Here is a 21,446-nt window from a genome sequence, read left to right as displayed (position 1 = left end):
TGTTATTGTTATCATCCCTTTTCGATGTGTAAGTTAGTATTTGGTAATCATTCTCCTGCAAGAGATCATTGTATCGAAATAGAAATCTATAATTCATGCTGTCACATCACAGTAAGTCACTTTATAATAGAGGATGACCGCATTGTGGGACTTCTGTAATTACTCATATATATAAATAGTGTTCTTAAAAGCAGAAAATTCGATCAGAGACATGGCCTTGGTGGAGATCATCAGTTTGTTCTCTCCTTTCTCTCCCGTGGGCACACAGCTGGACTACAGTTCTCAGCTCTCCTTATACTGAGGTAAGTTCTCATCCACGGAGTGTCACCCTGCCTCTCCTATGCCTGGCCATTAAAACTCCCAAGGCTTCTCTTCTGTGCTCCTTTTCCTTCAGGCTGGCTGCCCTCCACCTCCCCACCACCCCACTGACAAAGCCACATGCTGGACCAGCAAAGCTCTCGTCAGCCTCGGGCTCTGAATGAGTGAGTGGGGTCATCATCCCCATGCTACCACAAAGCTCTGTAGGTCTGGCAAGCAGGAGGCTCCCTGCTGTTCTATTGAGTGTTAAGTCTTCAGGTCTTTTGTTTCCACCATCCCACCTCCCTTAACTGAAACAGTTCCATCCTCAAAAGGTGCTCATTAATGACTTGAGAATGAAATTTTTTTCCTGTAGTGGCTTTTGGTAAAGTCCCCTTCAGATGAATCCTCAAACACTGTGGTGTTTCACCCATGAATGTCAGATTTCCCTCATTAGTTAATTTGATCTCCTGGGTGTGAAACTGTTCATCTTTTCACTCAGTGTGAAAGAGAGGCACACTCTGTAGGGTACATCTCAGATGCCAAAAGTTAAACAGAGCAGCGTTTTCCACTAGACCCACTTGGTTTGTTACAGTTGCTGATGGGAATGTGATCTGGAAGCTGAAACTGCAGTTTTAAAAGTGCAAAAAATAACAGTAACAAGTCTTATATTTAGCAGAAACTAAAGGTTTAAAATGACAGCTATAACAAAAACGAAAACTAAATAACATGTGCTGTTCTGGAATAGCCTGCAGAAATTGCAGAAGACTTATCTCCTTCTAGAACAAACCTGCTGTTGTGACTGCTCTTCTTTAGCCTGTCTCAGATGTTAACCCAGTAGAGCTGAGTATTTATACACAGCTCACAAATTTGACTGCAGATGCCATGAGAAATAATATGAATATTTACTAAGTTCTCTGGAAGGAGTATTGCAGGGTTTTTACACAGACAAATGTTTTAAGATTTCTCTTCATCATCTACCCCTATGAAATCCCAACAGTGTTGCACAAACATCCCTCTCCATGGTGAGCTTTTTATATTTCTTCCTCTTTTCTCTCCCTCTACTTTTGCTAATCCCTCTCTGTTCTTTTCAGTGTAAATCCTGACATAGTTCCCTCAGATTCTCTACCCCCCTCTCAATACACTGACCTTCATAGAAAGATTTAGGGAAGTCGATATGGGGTTAGAAAGAAAAAGGCTGTGAATTCTTATGGACAGTTAGCCCTCCATATCTGAGGGTTTTGCATCCATGGATTCAGCCATTTAGATTAAAAAAAAAATTCAGGAAATGCTGGGCATGATGGCACACATCTATAACCCCAGCCCTCTAAGAGGCTGAGATGGGAGGATGCCAAGTTCGAGCCCAGCCTGGGCAACTTAGCGACTTGAAGACACCCTGTTCCAAAACTAAGAGAGCAGGCTGTGGCTGTAGCTCAGTGTGAAGATCCTGGGTTAGATTCCTAGTACCAAAAATGAAAACAAAACCAAAACCAAAGAGACCATTCTCTAAACAATTTAACAACTATTTATATTACATTTAAATTACACTAGCACTATAAATAATCTAGAGAGGATTTAAAGTATAGAAGAGGGTGTGTGTAAGTTATATGCCAATACAGTGGACCCTTGACTTATAAACTCAATTCATTTTCAAGGGCTGGTTGTAAGTCAAGTTGATCATCTATTTTTCCCATAAGAAATAATGGAAGTACCCATAATGCATTCCAAACCTCCCAAACTAACATTTTTTATAAAAGGGTTTCATAATGTGTGTAATTTACCAGAAATGCCAACAATTTTCCTAGTGTATTCACCAAAAAGTTATAAAATATGCCTGCCTAGTTTATCAGAAACAATAATTTCACACTGCACTCACCAGTCAAGTTGACATCTTTGGCTTGCAGGAGGGGAGGATGAAATGGAAGGTGGTTATTGTTGGGAAGGAGAGTGCTCTTCCATAAGAACGTCAGAAGACATCTGGCTCTCTGGTGTTCTTTCTCTGCTTGGGAGAGTCTGTAGCCCACTAGGATCTGCTTCTGGCTCAGTAGGTCTCAACCTTGTCAGAACTAAGGTTGTCTGTTTCTGTGTTTTCTTTAACATTGTTCTGTAGTATGACATGACATTGTCATTAAGCCAGTGAATGCAACAATTGGCTTTTTTGCTGTCTGGGTGGGTCTTCTCTACAACTGTTTGTAGCTCTGTCCATTTTTTCAAGATTTCCTTTATTTCAGAGGAAGAACTTTGCTGCACTGATTGTTGCTACTCCCCCTCCCCTTTAGAAAGCTCCTCAGTTGCCATTCTCTGAGTGTTCCTTCACCAGTTCAACATCCCCACTGTCTACCTGCAGGCCTGTGGACTCTGCTATAGTGACAATGTCATCAACCATAGGGTTAGTTGAAGGTCAGGCTCTCCTACACAGCCTTCAAAGTCTGTCTCCTATATAATGTTAAGTCACATTTTCTTCCAGGCAGATCTCAATGTCCTTAAAGAGACATTAGCACAGGATTTCTCAATTAACCCCATACAGCAAAGATCAGCATTTGGGTCGTAACTCAAGATTTTGTTCTTAAGGTAAAACTAAAATTCTGGTCCTAACCCAAGTTGTTCATGAGGCCAGTTGTATCTCATGGGTCCACTGTATAAGGAGCAGGTGAGCATCTGTGGATTCGAGTGTATGCAGAAAAGATCTTGACACCAGTCCCCCACAGATACTGATGAATGACTGTGTTAATCTTTCTTTTGTTCCTATCATAATGATATCTGAGCTTTACGAGATTGTATTATTGATCATGATTCTTTCTTGTGAACTTTCAACTTTTTAAGGGGAAGTTTTTAGTTTCACAGAAGCTTTAAAGCTCTTAACTAAATGAATTGTAAAAGTTTAGGGAAGGGCAAGGCCCAGAAATGGTGAGTGAGACCTTGATCTCTACTCATATCACTTGCAATTCTTAGTTACTTGCTTCAGTTAGGGCTAATACTCTAGTCCACCACATAAACAATTGATTTGACTCAACAGCCTTGAGGTATGCAAACATTTACTTTAAATGTGCGGTTTATTTCCTTTTTTTTTTACCCAGGATTTCAATACTATGAAAAGTACTGTGACTTATTTATCCTCCATATGACTCTTGCATACAGGTATTATTCATGTTATTTGCCCAGAAATTTCCTTGAAGCAAACCAAGTTAGATTGTCCCTCCCCCAGGCATACAATGGCTGTGGCTCTTTCCACATGGTAGCTTTATGACAATGATGGTGATTACCTGGCACTGCTGTCTGTTTCAGTGGTCCCCAAGGGCTGTGTTGGTGGGTCTGCCATGAACCAGTGAGAAGAGGGAAGCATGTGCTACCTGACCATAGTGAAGAACCAAAGTCCTCTGAGCTAGCAACCAAAACTCCTAGTCCTGGATGACCACTTCATGTCCCTTAGTGGAGGAGAGAACCCTGAGCTAGAATTGAGGGTTCTAGAGGCTGGGATTTCTGCTGCTCTTTTCCTTTGGCTTGAACCCTCCAATGGCTGGGCACCTCACTCCTGAAGCCTCTGCCACACCTGTCTGAGTGCTGTGTCCCTGGCAGCTCTGACAAATGCACATCATCTACCATCATTTCCTTTTTGACCTTTACAGTTGGCAAATGAGCTTATGGTCTTTTTCCCTTCTAGTACATTTAGCCCTGAAGTGAAATAAAGCTTCACATTAATCACCCCAGGTTTCCAGACATTTGGCTTTGAGCCCCTTTTGTAGTTTTTGCTGTCCAATATTACATGCATTGAGAAGCAAGGCTACCCTGTCCTTTTGGAACACACTGTGTTCTCAAAACCTGTATGACATAGCTTGTTTTGATGAAAGGGCCAGGCCTGTTTTGGTAACTTCTGTTTGGCTTATCTGACTTTGGTGAGATTATATTAAAGTTTTATGCTTTCTGGGTGTATAAAATTGATGTAGCACAAATTAGTTGCCTGATGTATGCATTTTTACTCTATTGTTTGAAAATTACTCTCTGAGAAGCTCCCTAGTGGATATAGCTTTACCTGTACTGATCTTAGACAAAACATCACTGTTAGTAGTTTTCATAAAGTATACATCTATGGAGGAAAGAAGAGTTCTCTGAAAAGTCAGACAAAAATGGCTATTTTTACATAGTCTTTCTTCTTGCTATCATTTCTAAAGAATGTACATCCCACAGTGAAGTGGGTGATCTAATGGCATTTTACACCAGCAGTGTTAAAAATTAGAGTGACAGACTTAATCTCATACTCTATGGTTACTGTCTAAAATGAATACATGAAAGCAAAAACTGAAAATGTCTCATGTAGGAAGGTGATGTGCCTGCCTCAAATACCAAGATAATTTAGTGCAGACTAATTCTTGCAATAATTCATACAACAGATGTTCACTCTGGAATATCCTACACATAGATATCTTAATTCATTTAATTTTAATAAAAATTTGAATTCCTCTAATTTAATCATGAGATAAAACTTAAGGAAGTTTGATACTGTGAGTAAGCATTAGTAATTTTCCTTTTGTGGTTGACTTGGCAAAATTTATACGACCCTCTCTCAAATTAAAAAAGAAATTCCAATGATTTTTTTAAAAAATGGTATCAGTCTGTGTTATAGAAGTAGCATTACACAAGCTTGGCTAACTTTCCTTCACTCTCAGACATATTTTGTGTCCCTAGATAAAAATTTCATGCTGTTTCCCTCTTCAAAGTTTTTGTGCATGTTGTTCCTTCTCCCTGGTGTTCTCTCACCCCTCATGCCTCTGTCTGCCCAGTTCTATCCATCCCCTCAGCTTCAACTAAGTCACTACCAGGAGCGTTCCTGTGCCCTTTCATCAGCTCAGACGGACTGCCATTACACTCTCCTCCTAGAGCCCTTACATCCTATATGCCAAGCACACTCATTCTAGTTTTTCTTCTCTGTGGGATTATCTATCACTCTAGGATAGGACTCTTGTTGAGCTTCACCTCCCAGCATTTAGCAAGTTCTTGGCTTTACTGAATGCATGACTCTATGTTAAGGATTAACATCTAAACAGCTGATGAGGGTTCTTGCATCTAATCATGATTTTTACTTATATACGTGGAGTTTAACAAAAGCGTTGAGTTGCTGAAGAATCAACTGAGATCATTCTCTAGTATCTCTCTCTTGGTCTTCTTTTATTAAATAGATTGTTTATTAACTCTGACATGGTTGAAGCCTATGTTATTAAGCTTTATGTTAGGTATTATGCAAGACACTGAAGATATTGGAGATTAAAACATAGCTCTTGTTCTCAATAAGCAATTCAGATATGTTGTATATGCTGCTAGATATATCTGCATGCAGACAATAATGTCAGCAGCTTCTAACTTTGGAAGGATTAAGCTCTGGGAACAAAAAGGATGGACAGATAGAAACCATGTACAGGGGCTTATAATAGGGGCAACTATGGTTTTTAAGTTGTCTTAAATATTCATATATTTGTCAATATTCCCATCTATGGATTGGAAAAAGCGTACCTCTGGGAGTTACACACCAAGTTCAGTTCATCCACAATACATCTCTTACCTTTGGTATGATTAGAACTAAAATTACCTCTTGTGAAAATGATGAAATTTGAAAATTTCTCCAAATATGTTATTTCAAATCACTACTACTAACCAATGGTGTGAGAAACACGTTCTTAAGTAGATTAACCTCCTTAAAACTCCACCCATTCTGAATTTTAAAATGAGCGTGTTCTAATTTTAGATTATATTAAAAGGCCTATTTTGCATGAAGCGATTATTTTAGGAAAAGCAAGGCTTGTCAGTTACTACTTATGCATTGTGCTTATATTTTCCTTTACATTTGGAGAGGGTAGAACTAAAGAGAAGCCAAGGGAAAACCAAAAATGATGACCAATGTTATTTTGCAGAGAATTCCCCAGTTTGGACAGAACTCATGCCTTGTACTTACCATGTTTACAGGAATACCATGAGTCTTCCCAGCTCAGAGGGTTTGACAGCCTGTTCATCTGTGCAGGAAAAGCATTCCTACAGGGAGCGATTGTTGGAAGATTGACCAATCTCAGAGGGCCCTAAACTTCCATCAGCCCTCGGTCATTTTGACTATGGTAGCAAATGTTCATGTTTGAACTTACTCATTTTAATTTATACTGGTGATTATCTGACAATACTATAATAAAAGAGAAGCAGAGATGATAGAAATTCAAAGGAAAAAATATAACCATTCCCATCTTTGTATAGGTATTTTGGAGATTCATAGCATCTTGGGAAACAAAAAGATGAAGCTGAGAAGTGAAAGTCATCTATAAAGGCAACTGCAACATTGCATGCAAAGGCCTGGGGGAGGCAGTTGAGTCTTGTATGGAGATAGGACCATTTACGACCACAGGGTCCAGAGTTTGGGAATGCATAGATTTTTAAATCTGTTTGCTTCTTACTAGATGTATAACCATGAGTTAGCTATTTAGCTTCTCTACACGTGAGTTTCTTCACTGGTAAATTGCAGTTGTGATAGCACTTCTTTCTTATACAGTTGTAAACATAAAATGAGATAAAACAACATCTTCTGAATGATGCCTAGCATGCAGCCCCTGTTAGCAAACTTTTTTACTACTTACTGTGTTTCCATACACTATGAGTGAGCTGCTTTACTGCTCAGAGTAAGGCAGTGTACCAGCCCTGATCCTTCACAGGTGTTCTTTCCCACAGGGATTTTGCTTGTCTAGTCTACTCCTTTCTAGGGTAGGGTTGATTTATTTCAGTTACAAGACCTAGTGCAGGCACATGAATAAACCTAGACAGTTATTATGTTCCTCAAAGAGATAAGCAAGCACAATCTGTGATGGTAAGGAGAAGGTGACAAGCCCCAAGGCTAGGGTGCCCACTTATGCTTCCATAAAATCACAGAACACAGATTTTCAGAGTGATAAAGTCCTTCAGAGCTCATATATGCCAACCTCCTACCTGAATAATAGATTCCTTTATTATCTCCCAATGTCACACAGAGTCTGGCCTCTGCCTGCTGAGGTTACTTGGTGAGGGAGGCTGTCTGAGGAGAGAGGGAGAGAGCAGAGGCCTGGGCTCTGCCTGGGGGCTGTCACTTTTCCCCTCAGATGGAGAGTGTGGGGTTCCAATTAGATAAGCTCTAATGTTTCCCATAAGAACTTGCTTGCATTTTAAGACTCCATGACTTTATAATCTTGAAAGACAGCCTCTCCAGCCACTGGGCAGATCTGCATTAAAATGTTTTCCCATAAATATTCCATTTTTATCTGTTGGCCTTAGCTCTATCCTCTGAACAGAGAAGTTCATTATCTTTTCTAGGTGAATCTTTGAGGGAGTCGAAGGTGGCTCTTCACTCACGAGTCCTCCCTCTCCTGAACACAGTGAGGCACTCCTGTGTGCCTGGAGCCCTTACTGTTGAGGACTCTTCTTACACCACAAACCTCCACCCTCCTGATTCTCTCCTTCCACATATGATTTTCCATGTATGTGCATGGTCACTGTTCCCACCCATACCCTCCAGTTGGTGTACTGTGCTGGGACACTGGTGAGTGTCGCTTCTGAAAGTGGTTACTGTTGAGGTTCATGCAGCTTATAGCAAAGGGACCACATATGCAAATCAACTAAGACATCAGACCTAGGGCTCAATCTCCCTGTACTGTGGGCAGTAGCACTGTCCAGTTCAGGCATGGCCTAGTATCTCACCAGACTTCAGAAAGGTCAAAATACCCAAAACATCCTCACGGACATGTGGGATATAATTGTGGGACTAAGTCAATGGCTGCTATTCTGCAGGACATCTGGAGTTGTAGGAGGGCTGAGTTGTCCCTCAGGAATGGGCCACTTGTCCCCTTCATCATCTCTTATGGCATCAGAAGACAGCACTCACCAGCCTTGGGGGGACATTTTTACTGGGAAGGATGAAAACTGTCATTTGTTAGTTTACATATCTTTCTGTTTATTGCTGCCTCCATCTATCCCTCCACATTTCTACTCAGAGCTTTGTAAAGGCTTCTGAATGTCCCACCTTGTCTCAGCTCTGCAAAGGAGACTGGAGAACCTTTGAACCAAGCACTGACCTCAGCATCAAAGGGAGCTCACTTCCAGGCTGAGAACAAGGGTATTCATAATAAAGGACTCCAGGCCAAAGGTGCACTTCAGGGCTTAGTTTGATGAGGGCATAGATTCATTCATTTTGTTGCTTTTCAATTCTCTTTTAGTAGACTTTCAACCCTTATAGCTTGGATGTAGTTTAAAATGTAAATATCCCCTTGGAAGGGTAACATTTTGCTGTTACCTCCACTTGCAGAACTCAAAGGAGGTTCAATAACAGGGGACTAGAAGCCATAAGAGGAGCAAAAGCCCAGCTTCTTGGGAAGAATAGGGCTCATCAAATCAACTGCTTCCTCGCGAAGTCCCTGGAGTGTGTTTTGGTCATCCATAATGAAGTGATCCTATGGGAACAGGGCATTTGTGCTCTCTAGGTATGTCTGCTGTTCCCATGGGCCACTGATGGCTCTATGCTCTTCAGTGGCCTTGCAGTATGCTTGTTCCTATATATGTGTGTCTTTGACTCACCAGACTGTTGCTTAGCTTCCCTGGAGAGTATGAGAGAAGCTATTGCAACATCAAGAAAATTCCTTTCTAGGTGGATTCATGAAGTTCCTGAGAGGCAACTGTTCCCAGAATAAAGGAGGTTACTGTTGGAGTGGGTAGTAAATGGGTGGACTTGAGTACACATTTCTCTACATAGTGGGCTCCAGAAATTATTAAGGAATGAGAATGGACACTTTTTGAAGAGATCCTTTAATTTCCTAAAGACCTTGAGTATTCCTTTCATAAAGTGAGACACAATATTCACTCTTATGGAGGTAATAAATGATCCGCAGAAAACACATGGAGTGACTTCTAGGTCATTTTAACCCACTTTATTTTTTTTTAACAAAGATTTAAAAAAAAAAATCAGGTTTATTTTGTTTGGATCAGCAATCCTTTGTCTTGGGGAGAGGCTGTGGAAGGAGGAGAGGGTAGCCGATACAAGCTATAATTCAGGAGGGTGATACCAGGAAGGTCAGGCAAGACAGGATGATGGGTGAGATCACATTAGAAATATCACCAGATTCCTTTGGGAGTGACAAAGGTAATTCTTGTCCTTGCCAAACATCCTGTAATAGTATGACAAGATTTTATTTATTATCACAGTCAATTTGGACTCTCACGCCCTGTGTAGGCCACAAGTGTGGGATGTCAGTCATGGCTTTCACACTCATCAGGGCGGCTCTATTTAGGTCATTAAGGAAAGGATTCAAGATGAGACCCTCCAAAGAAAATGTTATTTTCTTCAGTCTGTTTGTTTTTATTAGGTACCTAGTTGGTTTTGCATTGAAAGGCCCACATATTTGTGCCCGAAACAAGGGAAGGAAAGAAATATTCCATTTTAAAATCAAGCTTCCCTGATGGCTTGGGTACTTTAATTAGGAAGTCTAAGTATTTTTGCCCATTTGTGATGTATCTTAATAGAGAGTGCTTTACGTATTAAAGTTTGAAAGGAAATAATTACCAAGTACATAGACATTTCGATAGTCTAATCTGTGTACATAATTGTACTTGCCTTAGTAGATGCTAATCATATTAAATGTACATGTTATTAAATACTTAGGATCAATCATCTGTTTGTGATGTAAAGATGGGTCTATTCTATCAGAAGCGGACATGTCTGAGAAAGTAGGCACTTTGGGGAGAAATTAACTGGGATATACATAGTTGAGGACCTAGACATGCTCTCAAGAAATAGTTTACCAGAATACTTTATTCCACTCTGTTCAATCTAATTATTTTTACTACAGCTTCCTAGCGTAGGTCTCATATTGGACTAACACTCGTACTTTTTCAGACAGTTTTAAGATTGGATAGATACTCATTGAAGATTCATCTTTAAAATACATTTTAGTAACCTATAGTTAGAAAAGAAAAGAGAAATTTTTAGAAAGATGTCTATAGTTCAAAGTATAACATGAAATAAAAATACCAAAAGTGTAAAAATCTCAACCTTTGAATATCACCAAAAAAAGTTAAGGAACATAATACCTACTAACATACTTTAAAAGGCTGTTGTAAAAGGACATGGATAATCTGCCCTGAAGAGATAATCCAAAAATTTGGTTTCCAATTCTATCGTCAGAATGCCTTTAAAAAATTAATTTCAAATAAGAAGTCTGTATTAATGTAGATCTGTGGGAACGTAGGGAATGTTGGTAATATTAATCGTAAGGAGGCATTATCTGGGGCTTTTAAAATGCTTTTGTCCAATGGTTGGGATTTCAAAAAGGATAGTAGAAGGAATAAATGTCATTTAAGGTTTCCTGCAAAAAGCCAAGACTCCTTTTAAGTCCTTGCAGATGCCTAAAGGGAGGCTACTGAAATAAAATGACACTAATATAATTAGAGGCATGGGAGCCAAAGAAGCGGCTACAGTTAAACCCTAATTAGAGGACACAGCTGACTTTGTTCTACCTCAGACTCCTCCCCACCCAACATTTAACATTCCCTTCATACCCACTTTAAAAGGCAGAAGTGTGTTTAGAAATAATGAGCTTTTATGGATCAAGGTTCTATTATTTTCATTTTATGGGGAGATTTGGATTCAGTTCTGAAATGATGTCCAATCTCTGTGGTTCTTTGGCAGCTCCACATGTTTTGCTAAACAGTAGCTCTTGGAACAAAATGGTTGAACAATTTGGCCCTTAGATATATTTTAAGAACAGGCCTACCTGGCAAGGATGTGTAATAGCTACCATGTAACATTCACCAGACATAAAATAAGTACTGGGTCACTGTTAGCAGTAGTTCCTGGATCTCAAAACTTGTACTAATTAATACGAAAATAAATGTCACTTCTGGTTTTCAATCAAATTAGCAGTTTATATATTAGGATCTATTAGTTTCTAAAAGTCATATAGTGTGAACAAAAACTTACTCACAAAACTAATTATCAAGCCAGGTATGGGAAGCTGAGGCAGGAGGATTACAAGTTTGAACCTTAACTAGACAAACTAAGGGACTTAATGAGACTTGGTGTTTTTGTTTCAACTCAGCCATGAAGAATGAGAAACTAGAGAAATTTATTGCTAAATGGATGCACATTGAGGCCATGCTTTTAAGTGAAATAAATAGAATGCACATGTGTAAATACCGAATAGTTTCTCTGCTGTGAGAAATTGAAAGTGTAAATAAGGGCTAAAATGTATAACAGGTAATGTGAAATAGGAAGAAAATGTCTAAAGGGGAAGGGGAAGTGGGAGGGGTCTGAGAAAAGAAAGAAGGAAAAGGAATATGAGAAAAGGAAAAAAGGAAACAAAGTCTTTGTAAATAGGGAGAGGGCAGGGAAATGGGGAAAAAAATAAGAACCAAGTTATATTATGTAAAGGTACAAATTCCCAATAATGAATGTCAGCATCTTGTATACCTAAAATGTACCAATAAAATTAATGAATGAAAAACAAAACAAAACAAAACAGGGACTGGGAATTTAGCTCAGTGGCACTGCGCCTGCCTCGCAAGGGCAAGGTCCTGAGTTTGATCCCCGGTACCAAACTAAACAAGACAAAACTACAACAACAAAAAAAATCAAATGTACTTCCACTATTTATTCATGCATTTATGTAAATGAGGGTTTAATATAGTGGAATGTAGCACAGATGTATATGATAGACAAAACAATTTAGTTAAACTCAGAGCTACATTGGATTATGGTATTTTTAAAATAAAAAGGAATCCAGGATTTAGCTATTATGAATTGTGCTGCTATGAACATTGGTACACGTCTTGTTATAGGAAGACGTCTTTAGCTCTTTGGTGGACACCTAGAAGGGGGATAGCTGGGTCATATGAAATTTCTAATTTTATTTCTTTGAGGAATTTCCATGATGGTTGTACATTTCCACCAACGTAGGAAGGTTCTTTTTTCACCGCAACCAATACTGTTCAATAGATGTGGTGGTTCGGCTTAACTGTTTTAACTTGACTTGTTTGAGACCTACCCAGTGGATTAGTAAAGCACAATTCTGGGTATGTTTACCTGAGTCACAGTGGAGTGAATGCTCCCTGGCCCCTTTCCTCCCTAGCACTGTTACCCTGCTCTGCCTCCTGCCTGTAATGAACTAAGCACCTTTGTTCTACTATTTCTGCCATGATGTGTCTGCCTTGGATGGAGCTAGCAGACCAGGGACTGAATTCCTGGAAATCATGAGGCAGATTAAGCTCTCCTCTTTTCTGTTAACTGTAATTTAATATGCACTGATCAACCTTTATATATCCCTTCCCCACTACCCTCCCCAGCCTCTGGTAACCACTATTTTACTCAGCTTCTATGAAATCAAATTTTTTTAGACTCCTTATATGTGTCATATCATATTTTGTTGGTCTTTCTGTGCCTGGCTTATTTCACTTAACCTCCAGTTCTATCCACATCACAAATGACAGGATCTAATCCTTTTCAATGGCTTATTAGTATTATATTAAATACTAGGTGCTTTCAGCTATGCATTCACATATTCAATTATGTTTATAAAAAGGCATAAATGATGAGACTGCTTTTCTTTTTTTTAAAACTACTTTAAATATTTGACTGGGAGAAGTTGTTCGTAATATGTCTTTACTTTTGGGAAACTCAATGGACATTTGTCTGTGTGTTCTAGCCCAATTCTTTACACTGCTGTGAGAAGGGGGAAGATAATCTATCTGGGGTTTGTCACTGGCCTGGATGGAACATCCTTGTCAAGAGCATCGAGCTCTATCATGGTTTTGAATTGGCCATTCATACTAACTACTGGCCAATATTATCTGTTATATTAGTTAAGTAATACAGAAAAACAGAAACAATAGGATATGTAGATATGTAGAAAGAGATTTATTATGAAGAGCCCAGGAAAACTGCTAGTGTACTTCTGGTCCAAGGGTAGGATAAGATGGAGATCCCTGCTCAAGCTGAGAAATTTGTTCTTCTTTACTCACGCCTTCCTTACTCAGTTTAGTGATTCTAGTGCTAATCTCTCCCAGAGAAACTCACCAATACACCCAGAAATAATGTTCTACCAGCTATCTGGGGTATCCTCTATCCCAGTCAAACTGACACATAAAATTAACCATCATACCTCTTAATACCAAGGAACAAAGTTTGTCTGCTCAGAAACATGAAATCTCATGTTTCCTCAGTTTGTCTTCAAATTCAGGTCACTGCTATTGTTTTTGTTTACAATTGGCTAAAGGAATATTGTGAACTTTAAGGCCTAATTACACCCTCAGCTCTTTGTTGAAGGGGCTGTATCAAGGAAATATCTCTAACAGGAAATTTGTGGTTCCTTGAGTTGGCACTTCATTTTTCACTTAGGTTTTCCTTTCCACAGCCATGCGTGCTTCCTTTCAGGCCTGAGCTAAGCCAGCTCCAGTCATCCAGGGAGAGGGAGATTGGGTTGCTGGCTTATGGGAGGTCAGAGGTGCTGATGGGCTGCTGGCCTTGGGCACCTGGTTGTCTTGCTCCAAGGCTTCCTGCAGCTCCTGCAGACAGACATTGTGGGGATTGACTGCTCTGCTTTTGGGCTCTCCTGCCTTCCTCTGCCCCTGGGAACCTGTGTCACCTCTACTTCCCTTTATGCGCTGACTTCTCCCCTGTGGCTGCTTCCCAGCCCCAAGGATCCAGAATGTTTACTTGCACCTGATGTGTCCAAACTATCGGGTTAAATTTAAGTTTTCTTTCTGAAAAGCTCAAGTCTTTGTAAAATCAGGTTAAGAACAGATATTTTGAATTCTCTCATTTTACTTCTCATCAAAACAATTCCGTCTTGCTGTCATGGCTTCTCTCTGCTTAAAGTGTAAATGTTCTTCATCTTTCTTAATTTTTAAGATTTGGGGGGGAGATAGGATTTGCAACTAAAGCCCAAAATGCACATTTCAGTAATACATACAGGAACACATTTATTTCTCCCATTGGGTATGGATAACATTTGTTCCCCCAGTGTCTATAAACAGGGCCTGGTTCATAATTCTAATTAATTGATTTTACTAACTTGGAGCTGAATGGAGGTGGCAACTTAAACAAGGCAATAAAAAGCAGTAGACCTAGCCAGGCTAGTTCCACAAAACTGCTTCTTAACCACAAGTAATAGAGCAGTCATTTATTTATTATAAGTAATAAAGCAAAAGAGACACACAGATGACATAACAGTCTATCTCCAGCTTATCCACAGAATATGTGAAGGCGGGACAGAAGAAAGCAATTTTTTTCAGTTAGTGCAAGTAGGGAGGTCTTTTTTTTGACATGGAATTAACAAAGGAATGATGCTGAAGTGAGGTACAACTGCAATATTTACATATGAAAACTTTCCTTGAAACACTTATGCAGATCTTTGTTAAAGTTACTGATTGTCAGATCAAAGAAACCGAAATTCCAAGTTTGTTCACAGGAATAAAAAAATTCCATTAACTGGAAAGTTTCAAAATGGCAATGTTAACCTGCAGTCATAATTACTGGGGGTGGGGGTGGCAGGGTAATCTCTTGGCCAAGATTAAGTACTCAACAGCACTGTAATACTGTATATACCTACTTTAATCAAAAGCACACGTGTTTTGCAAAGAAAGTCCATATGCATTCCTATTGTGTCATTTTTGGCAATGCACTCAAGTTGCTTTACAATCCCTTACAGGGTCAAGTTAACATGAATTCAACAGTGATGATAAAGAATTTACTGTCATTTCCTTATAGTTCTGAAACAAAGTTACATTTTTTTGATGTTATTGGAGAAAGCTGGGAATGTATAAACAGTAAATAGGGAATATACATGAGTATTGTAGCAGGACAGCAGGGTGATGATTTGACACTCTTTAATGTTGAAGTAGTAAAAACTACAGTGACTTAGAAAGATGGTTTTCTTAAGGACACATTGTTGAACAAATGGGCACCTACCTGCTCTCTGAAGCAGTATGTATAATTTAATCACCAAATATAGAACAGATGAATACCAGGAGACCAAAAAAAAAAGCATTAAAGCCCATTACAATCTTGAATAAGCCAAAACTTCAAGTATGTAGAAAAAGCACTGCAATTATGTATATAGTTTTAATTTTTCTAATATATATCATAATTTAAAACTATATCAAGTCACTTATATAAAAGCAATTTTTTTTCAAGTGTTATAGTTTAGAGCATGGCTTTATATTTGGCTTAATTACTTTTTACCAGTCTAATTTATAAGGCTCGTAATCTTGCCAGCAGGGCTTCAACTTCGGGAATGGCTTCATTTTTAGAAACAGAGCCAAGAAGTTCCATTTCCTTTTTTCTGTTTCTTTCCACAGCACAGGCTTCCTTCTTCTCAACTGCCTTGATCCTCCCTGTGGATCTATGAGTGTCTGGATTATAATTAAACTCCTTGGTGACTGGACTCCTTGTGGAGTTGCAATTGATATTGTTGTGTGAACGTGACCCTTCTGTCAACTGCACTTTCTGATTTTCTATAGTAAGGAAGAAAACATAAAACTTGTCACTTTGACAACCAAAGACTGGGCACATTATAAAACATAAATTTAAAAGTTATTCTTAATAAACAAGTTCTCTTAGATCAGTGATGGAAAACCTTTTAGAGCTTTCAATGCTTCAAACACCTCCCTGTGGCACACGTGCCATAGGTTCACCATCACTGCCTTAGACTAAAAGAAAAGTGGGTTTAAAATAAACATCAGAGGTTAAGAATAAATTAAAATATAATACAAAAGCATTTCATTAGCAACAATACTTATTTCCTTCTTAGTTTATGTCTGAAATGCCTGTTACCAGGTTATTATCGAGGCTTGGTTCCATCTGTATTCTGGTTTCTATTTAAGCACCAGATAAATAAAGAGGCATCCATAACCATTCATCTTAGCACCTGCTCTTTTCATGGCTCTCTCACCTTCTCCTCTTTTCCTTCATAAAACTCATGATTACCAGAAACACACATATTTGTCTTTCTCTTTACTAGAACGCATGCTCTGAGACACCAAAAACACTATTTTAAATATTGCTATGCTTTCAGTGCCTAGAATGACTTTGGTACAAAGTAAATGCTCAATTAATATACACCGAGGAAAGAAATTTTTTGCCCACATCATGACCCAACATACGTGTGAATACTAGTAAGATTTACTTTTTTTTTGAAGAAAACATGGAAAGTTTCTAGAAAAAAATTAAAAAGTCAATAATTTCCCTTAAAAGAAATAATGAAGTTAGCAGGCAAAATATTAAAACTTCCCAGCAATCCAGAATTAAGTCATAATCAAATTACCAAGTCTATTCACATCTATGTACATACATACACATACCTACTGTAAGTGATGGTGATCCTGACTTATCAAGAGAGTTAGGGAGTTGCCATACCTAATGATTAAAGGTTCTGGGTGAATGACTTTGCAAAGAGTTCTAGATTTTTTTTTTAATTAAGTGACTCCCATATTGCACAACATCACAAATGATCTCTCTCATAGATCTCAAAACTTTTAGAAAACAAGATAGCCTCAATATTCATGTAACCTTGAACAGGGCTTGAAGACGGCTTCAACAAACTTGACATGACATTTAAAGTTTTTTGGTTATTCGCTGAGAGATGTTCCATTATCCCAATAGTAATGACTTTGGAGCACAAGCAGTCACTCATGACAGTGTGTTTTATATGAGTGCTGAAAATTCCAACCGAAAACAGCTTGTACATTAAAAGGTGGCTGCTGAAGATATTTACTGCGCTGTCATTTCCTGACCAGGGGCTTGCAGTGATGGATGAGTGTTTTACAGTTTCTTGGACAATCTCAACAAATTTTAGAAGCATGATCACCTTTTAGCTGTTGGAAGAAAATAAATACACTTTTCTTATCATTTTCTGTTTCAGGTGGGCAATTGTTACTCAAAAATCAGACTCTAATAGAGCAGTGATTTTCTCTTAGAGCGCAGTTTATGTGCTGTAGCTTATAATGTACGTAGTATGTTTGCAGGAAACAGCACAGAGAGCATGATAGCTCTGTCGTTTCCAGGACATAACTTGATTTTTCTCTGGCACCCACCTTCTTGCCCCAAAGAATATTTGAAAAGTGCATTTACAGCTAAATGCAGATTTTTAGTCAGGTTACGGCTCTCTCCCCCAAATTACTCTACCATTTCTTGACATATGATTTCTTGTAAGCTATTCCATCACATCTTCAGGAAACTAGTTTATTCTGCTACTGGGCAACTCTAGTTAGATGAAAAGATGAGGTTGACTAGACTATGGACCTGTAATGTAAAAAAACAATCTATGGGGCCAGGGATTTAGCTCAGCATCACCGTGCCTGACTCACAAGTGCAAGGTCCTGAGTTCAATCCCCAGTACCAAAAAACAAACAAACAAAAATAATTTATGTATAAAATCCTGTAACTTCTATGGGTGTAGAGTATCAAGCCTGATTTCAAACATGGCAAAGTGAAAAGAATATGGGATTTTAAGGTAAACTTGGGATGAAATCCAAGCTTTTAGTAGGTGACCAACCCCTCTGACTCTCAGATTCTAATAAGTAACCTTAGAGAGAAGCTGTGAGGATTAAAGGAAATAATGTGGGTGACACCTACCTAGCAATAGAGCAGGATATAGAGGCATGTAGAGAATTTTTTCTCTAAAGATGAAGGCTATAACATAAGCTTTCCTTTCTTGCCTCTTTCCTAGCTCTCTCAGGGAGGTATCCCCCACCCAAGGCTCAGGGCCCATTCAGAGGCACTGACCTCTCTGACTTTCCAGTGATTACACCAGTGAGGACTAATACCATGTTATGAATAGCGTGGATTCATGTAGCGCTTTTACTTCTAAAGCATCTGATGCACTTTAAAACATTACCACCCTCACTTTATGAATTGAGGGGTAAAAGCAAAAGAAGGTTAAGTCAGTTGCTTAGACTCAGTTACTAAGTCAGCAGGAGAAGCCAAATGCTGTCTTTAGAGATACTGAGGCTGATTTAAAGAAATCTGAAAAGCTTTTTGCCAAAGAAAAGTGCTAAGTAATTCAAACCAAAGTTTCATAATAATGAGGTCCTATATTGCTACTCTGAAATGCTTTCTGACACAACCCTCACAATAACTATACCTATGTAAACTAGCTTATCACCGTATTCCAAGGTCGCACACAGCCTCCTCTTTTGTCCTGGTCTCACTTTAATTCATGACTATGAATTTGAAACATGACCTGGATCCCACTGCAATTTTAGTCCATTCATTCTCCCATTCTCCCGGGGAACTATTTCATAGCTTCTCTTTTCAAAACCCCCAACATGATCTGCTACACTCTCATTTAAGTCATTCAATAATAGCAAAGAGACCCCTGTTACTTGCATACAGCACACACGTACATACATTTCCTCCTCTTAATCCTAGAAGATCAACCTTCTGTGTTCCTCTCTTAGGACAAACTCTGTGATGTGTCACTATTGAGGGGCTCTTCTCTAGCAGCTGCACTGTCCCTAGTGCACTGTGAAGGTTCCTTCTCCACATGGTCCTCCCCTCTGCCTATAGGTATGTTGTGATAAGCCTCATCTTTAGAGGAAAAAAACCAAACAAACCAGACAACTAGTTGTCTCCATACTCTCTGCTCCAGCTATCACCTCAATTCTCAGTTCCTTTTATAGCAAAATGTCTTGAAAGAATTATCCATGCTTACTCTCAATTCCTCTTTGCTCATTTTTCTTTTGAACCCACACTAATCATGCTTTTGACACTTCACTCTTCTCTAATCACTTCTTGTCAAGCTCACTAATGAATAGTGTGTTCCCAAAAGTAAGGATTGCATATCCATTTGGACATCTTGTTTCTCCTTTACTGGATTTATATCAGACTCAATGATAAAATCCTCAGCAGAGCCTGGGTTTTTCTTTCAATATCTGGTCTTTGAACTTCTTTGGAGGCTTAGGTGAATAACAATGGGCAGGCTAATGCAAGCAAGAGCATTTCTACCCTTTGAGAAACTCAAATAGCTGTAGGGTTGCTCAGAGACAAAGGGATGAGCGAATAACTAACTTGGTATTTAACTCCTCTGTGGTTTCAGGTGGAGAATCTTTCATAAGAAGCAACAGATGAGATGATATAAAAAGGAAAGAAACCATTCCTGAGGCCTTTGAAGAAATAATGACATTGCGTAAGGCCTTCTTCTATGATAAACTAACAGCTCAGAAGTTCCTAGAGTACAACAACTCACATTTACGTCTCAGAATCCCCAACCCTCCTATCCAGGTCCTTAGCTTCTTTTTGCTTTGTTTCTAGCCACTGGGAGACCAAAACTGTGGAAATGAGGGAGCCACATCTTAAACTGTAAAACAGCTGAGGCTGGGAAGGAAGAATCACCTATCCCACTGCAAACAGAGGAAATGATTTCAGGTAGAAAAAGCTCTCAAGTTGCTAGTTCATTTTTATGGAAAAATCTTAATATAATATTGGTTTAAGGCCAACTGTCTTTTGCTATGACTATTATTTTAAAAGTTTGTGTTGGTGAATTCCTGTGGGCTGAACTGCAGACCTAAATTCCATGCAAAAACAGGTACTTTTGTTTCTAAATGGTTGACTTCCAAACAAGAGAGGGATGACAACCCTGTAAATCAGACAGAACTCTATGTAGGTGTCCTATAAAGGTGTTCAAAGGTATGAATAAATTATAATGTCAGTGGGCTCGTCCTTTACATATGAAATTAGTTACAAATACAGGATCACACACATGGAGTCAATGAAAGGCAAGGCTGGGGTGGCAATAAAAGGAGAAGCACTTCTATTTCTCCTCAAGTCTTTACCAATACACATTTAGTAACGAAAACTAAAAAATACTAAGGCAAAGAAAGATGATTGTTTAATTCTCCAAAGAGACTACGTGTGTACTATTTTATGAATCAAATCCTAGGCTTTAAGTTTTTCCTTTTAGGGTGTTACAGTTGATGTCTGTGTACAATATATCTAGGATTCCTGCCAATATCCAGGGCCACTGATGACAGTGTTAATGACAGGCACAGAACCAGCTGCCATTCTTAGCACCAAATCAGAAGGCGATCTAATTCATTCATCTTATATTTATATTTCTGGGGAAATGAATAGGATAAGAATACATGCTATTTTCCTTTAAAGTAACAAGATTCCTTATTTTAATTTAATAACTCATATGATTCTTACTATAAAGATTGATCTGAGCCCCACCGTTCCCTGAAACTGAATGAAAAGTTGAAAACTGTTGGAAAACTGAGCAAGTCTTAAATACAGAGATCCCACTGGACTAACATTCAAGGCTGTAAACCACATCTTAGAAGAGTCCCACATGGCCTTTGACAGAGCAGACATCTGGATGACAAAGAAAGCTAAAAACAAACCAAACAAACCAAACTCCACCATCCTGCCCTAACATTTGCATTGAGTAACACAAAAGACACAGGAAACTTGTCAAGAACTAAATATAAACATGTGTACCTTGGCATCTAAACCGGGGAAATATTTCAGCCAGCAGTTATGCTTCTGGTGCTAGTAGAGGAAGGCTAAGGCCCTGGCTGACAGCCCTTGGGGGAACCCTCTCCACTGCAGGCAATATCAGTTATGGTTCTGAAAAGGCATTCTTCCCTTTAAGTTGGTATTGATCTTCCATCACATTGTGGTTCTAATGATCACTGGCTTCTTAGAGTGCCAGCTCTCAGATGAGAAATAAAATTGAGCTCCTGCCTTTTGTGGTCAATGGTGAGCCAGTGGCAGGTTTGACAGGCTGAAGAATACAGAGCTCTACTGTCCTAAAATGATTGTATCCCTTAAGTCTCCCTGAAATTTGGTCTCGCCTTACAATTCTTCACCTTTTGATCTTAACTATTACTTTGACCCACTAAGCAGCTATTTTGTTTCACCCCAGCAATGGCTTTACTTTGGTGAAAGAAAAAAAGACCCAAAATTGAATTTTTAAAGTATCATGGGGGTCTATGTGATAGTGAAGTGTGTGACAAATACATGTTTTTTAATCTATGCAAAAACTAAAGTTAGTGCTGGCTGCTAGCAGCCCTTATCCCCATGGTTTTCCTCACTATTTATTTACTGAGGTCAGAAATAACTGTCTTCCCTTGGTTTCACTTTGGTATTTATTTTATCTAATATA

General features: G+C 38.9%; 1 protein-coding gene and 1 long non-coding RNA gene across 7 annotated transcripts in view; one reads left to right on the top strand and one right to left on the bottom strand.

Moving 5' to 3' along the window:
* The first annotated feature begins 215 nt into the window (after nucleotides 1-215).
* LOC147822243 (uncharacterized) lies at nucleotides 216-19,719 on the top strand. Its single transcript, XR_015445918.1, has 3 exons — nucleotides 216-302; nucleotides 19,380-19,469; nucleotides 19,595-19,719. It is a non-coding gene; the product is annotated as an uncharacterized LOC147822243 (long non-coding RNA).
* Nucleotides 14,246-21,446, bottom strand: part of Diaph3 (diaphanous related formin 3) — a 501,638-nt gene continuing 494,437 nt past the window's right edge. For all 6 annotated transcript variants that reach the window (XM_087197467.1, XM_087197470.1, XM_087197468.1 and 3 more), the window contains one exon: nucleotides 14,246-15,798. In XM_087197467.1, the coding sequence (XP_087053593.1) occupies nucleotides 15,536-15,798 (263 nt within the window). In that variant the 3' untranslated portion in view covers nucleotides 14,246-15,535. The remainder of the gene's footprint in view (nucleotides 15,799-21,446) is intronic.

The sequence above is a fragment of the Heterocephalus glaber genome, unplaced genomic scaffold, assembly GCF_053883595.1.
Source record: "Heterocephalus glaber isolate CG9 unplaced genomic scaffold, H.glaber_assembly_v1.0 deba00001666, whole genome shotgun sequence".
Classification (NCBI taxonomy): Eukaryota; Metazoa; Chordata; class Mammalia; order Rodentia; family Bathyergidae; genus Heterocephalus; species Heterocephalus glaber.
The sequence above is the reverse complement of the archived record's forward strand: the minus strand, read 5'-3'. Positions and strand labels throughout refer to the sequence as shown.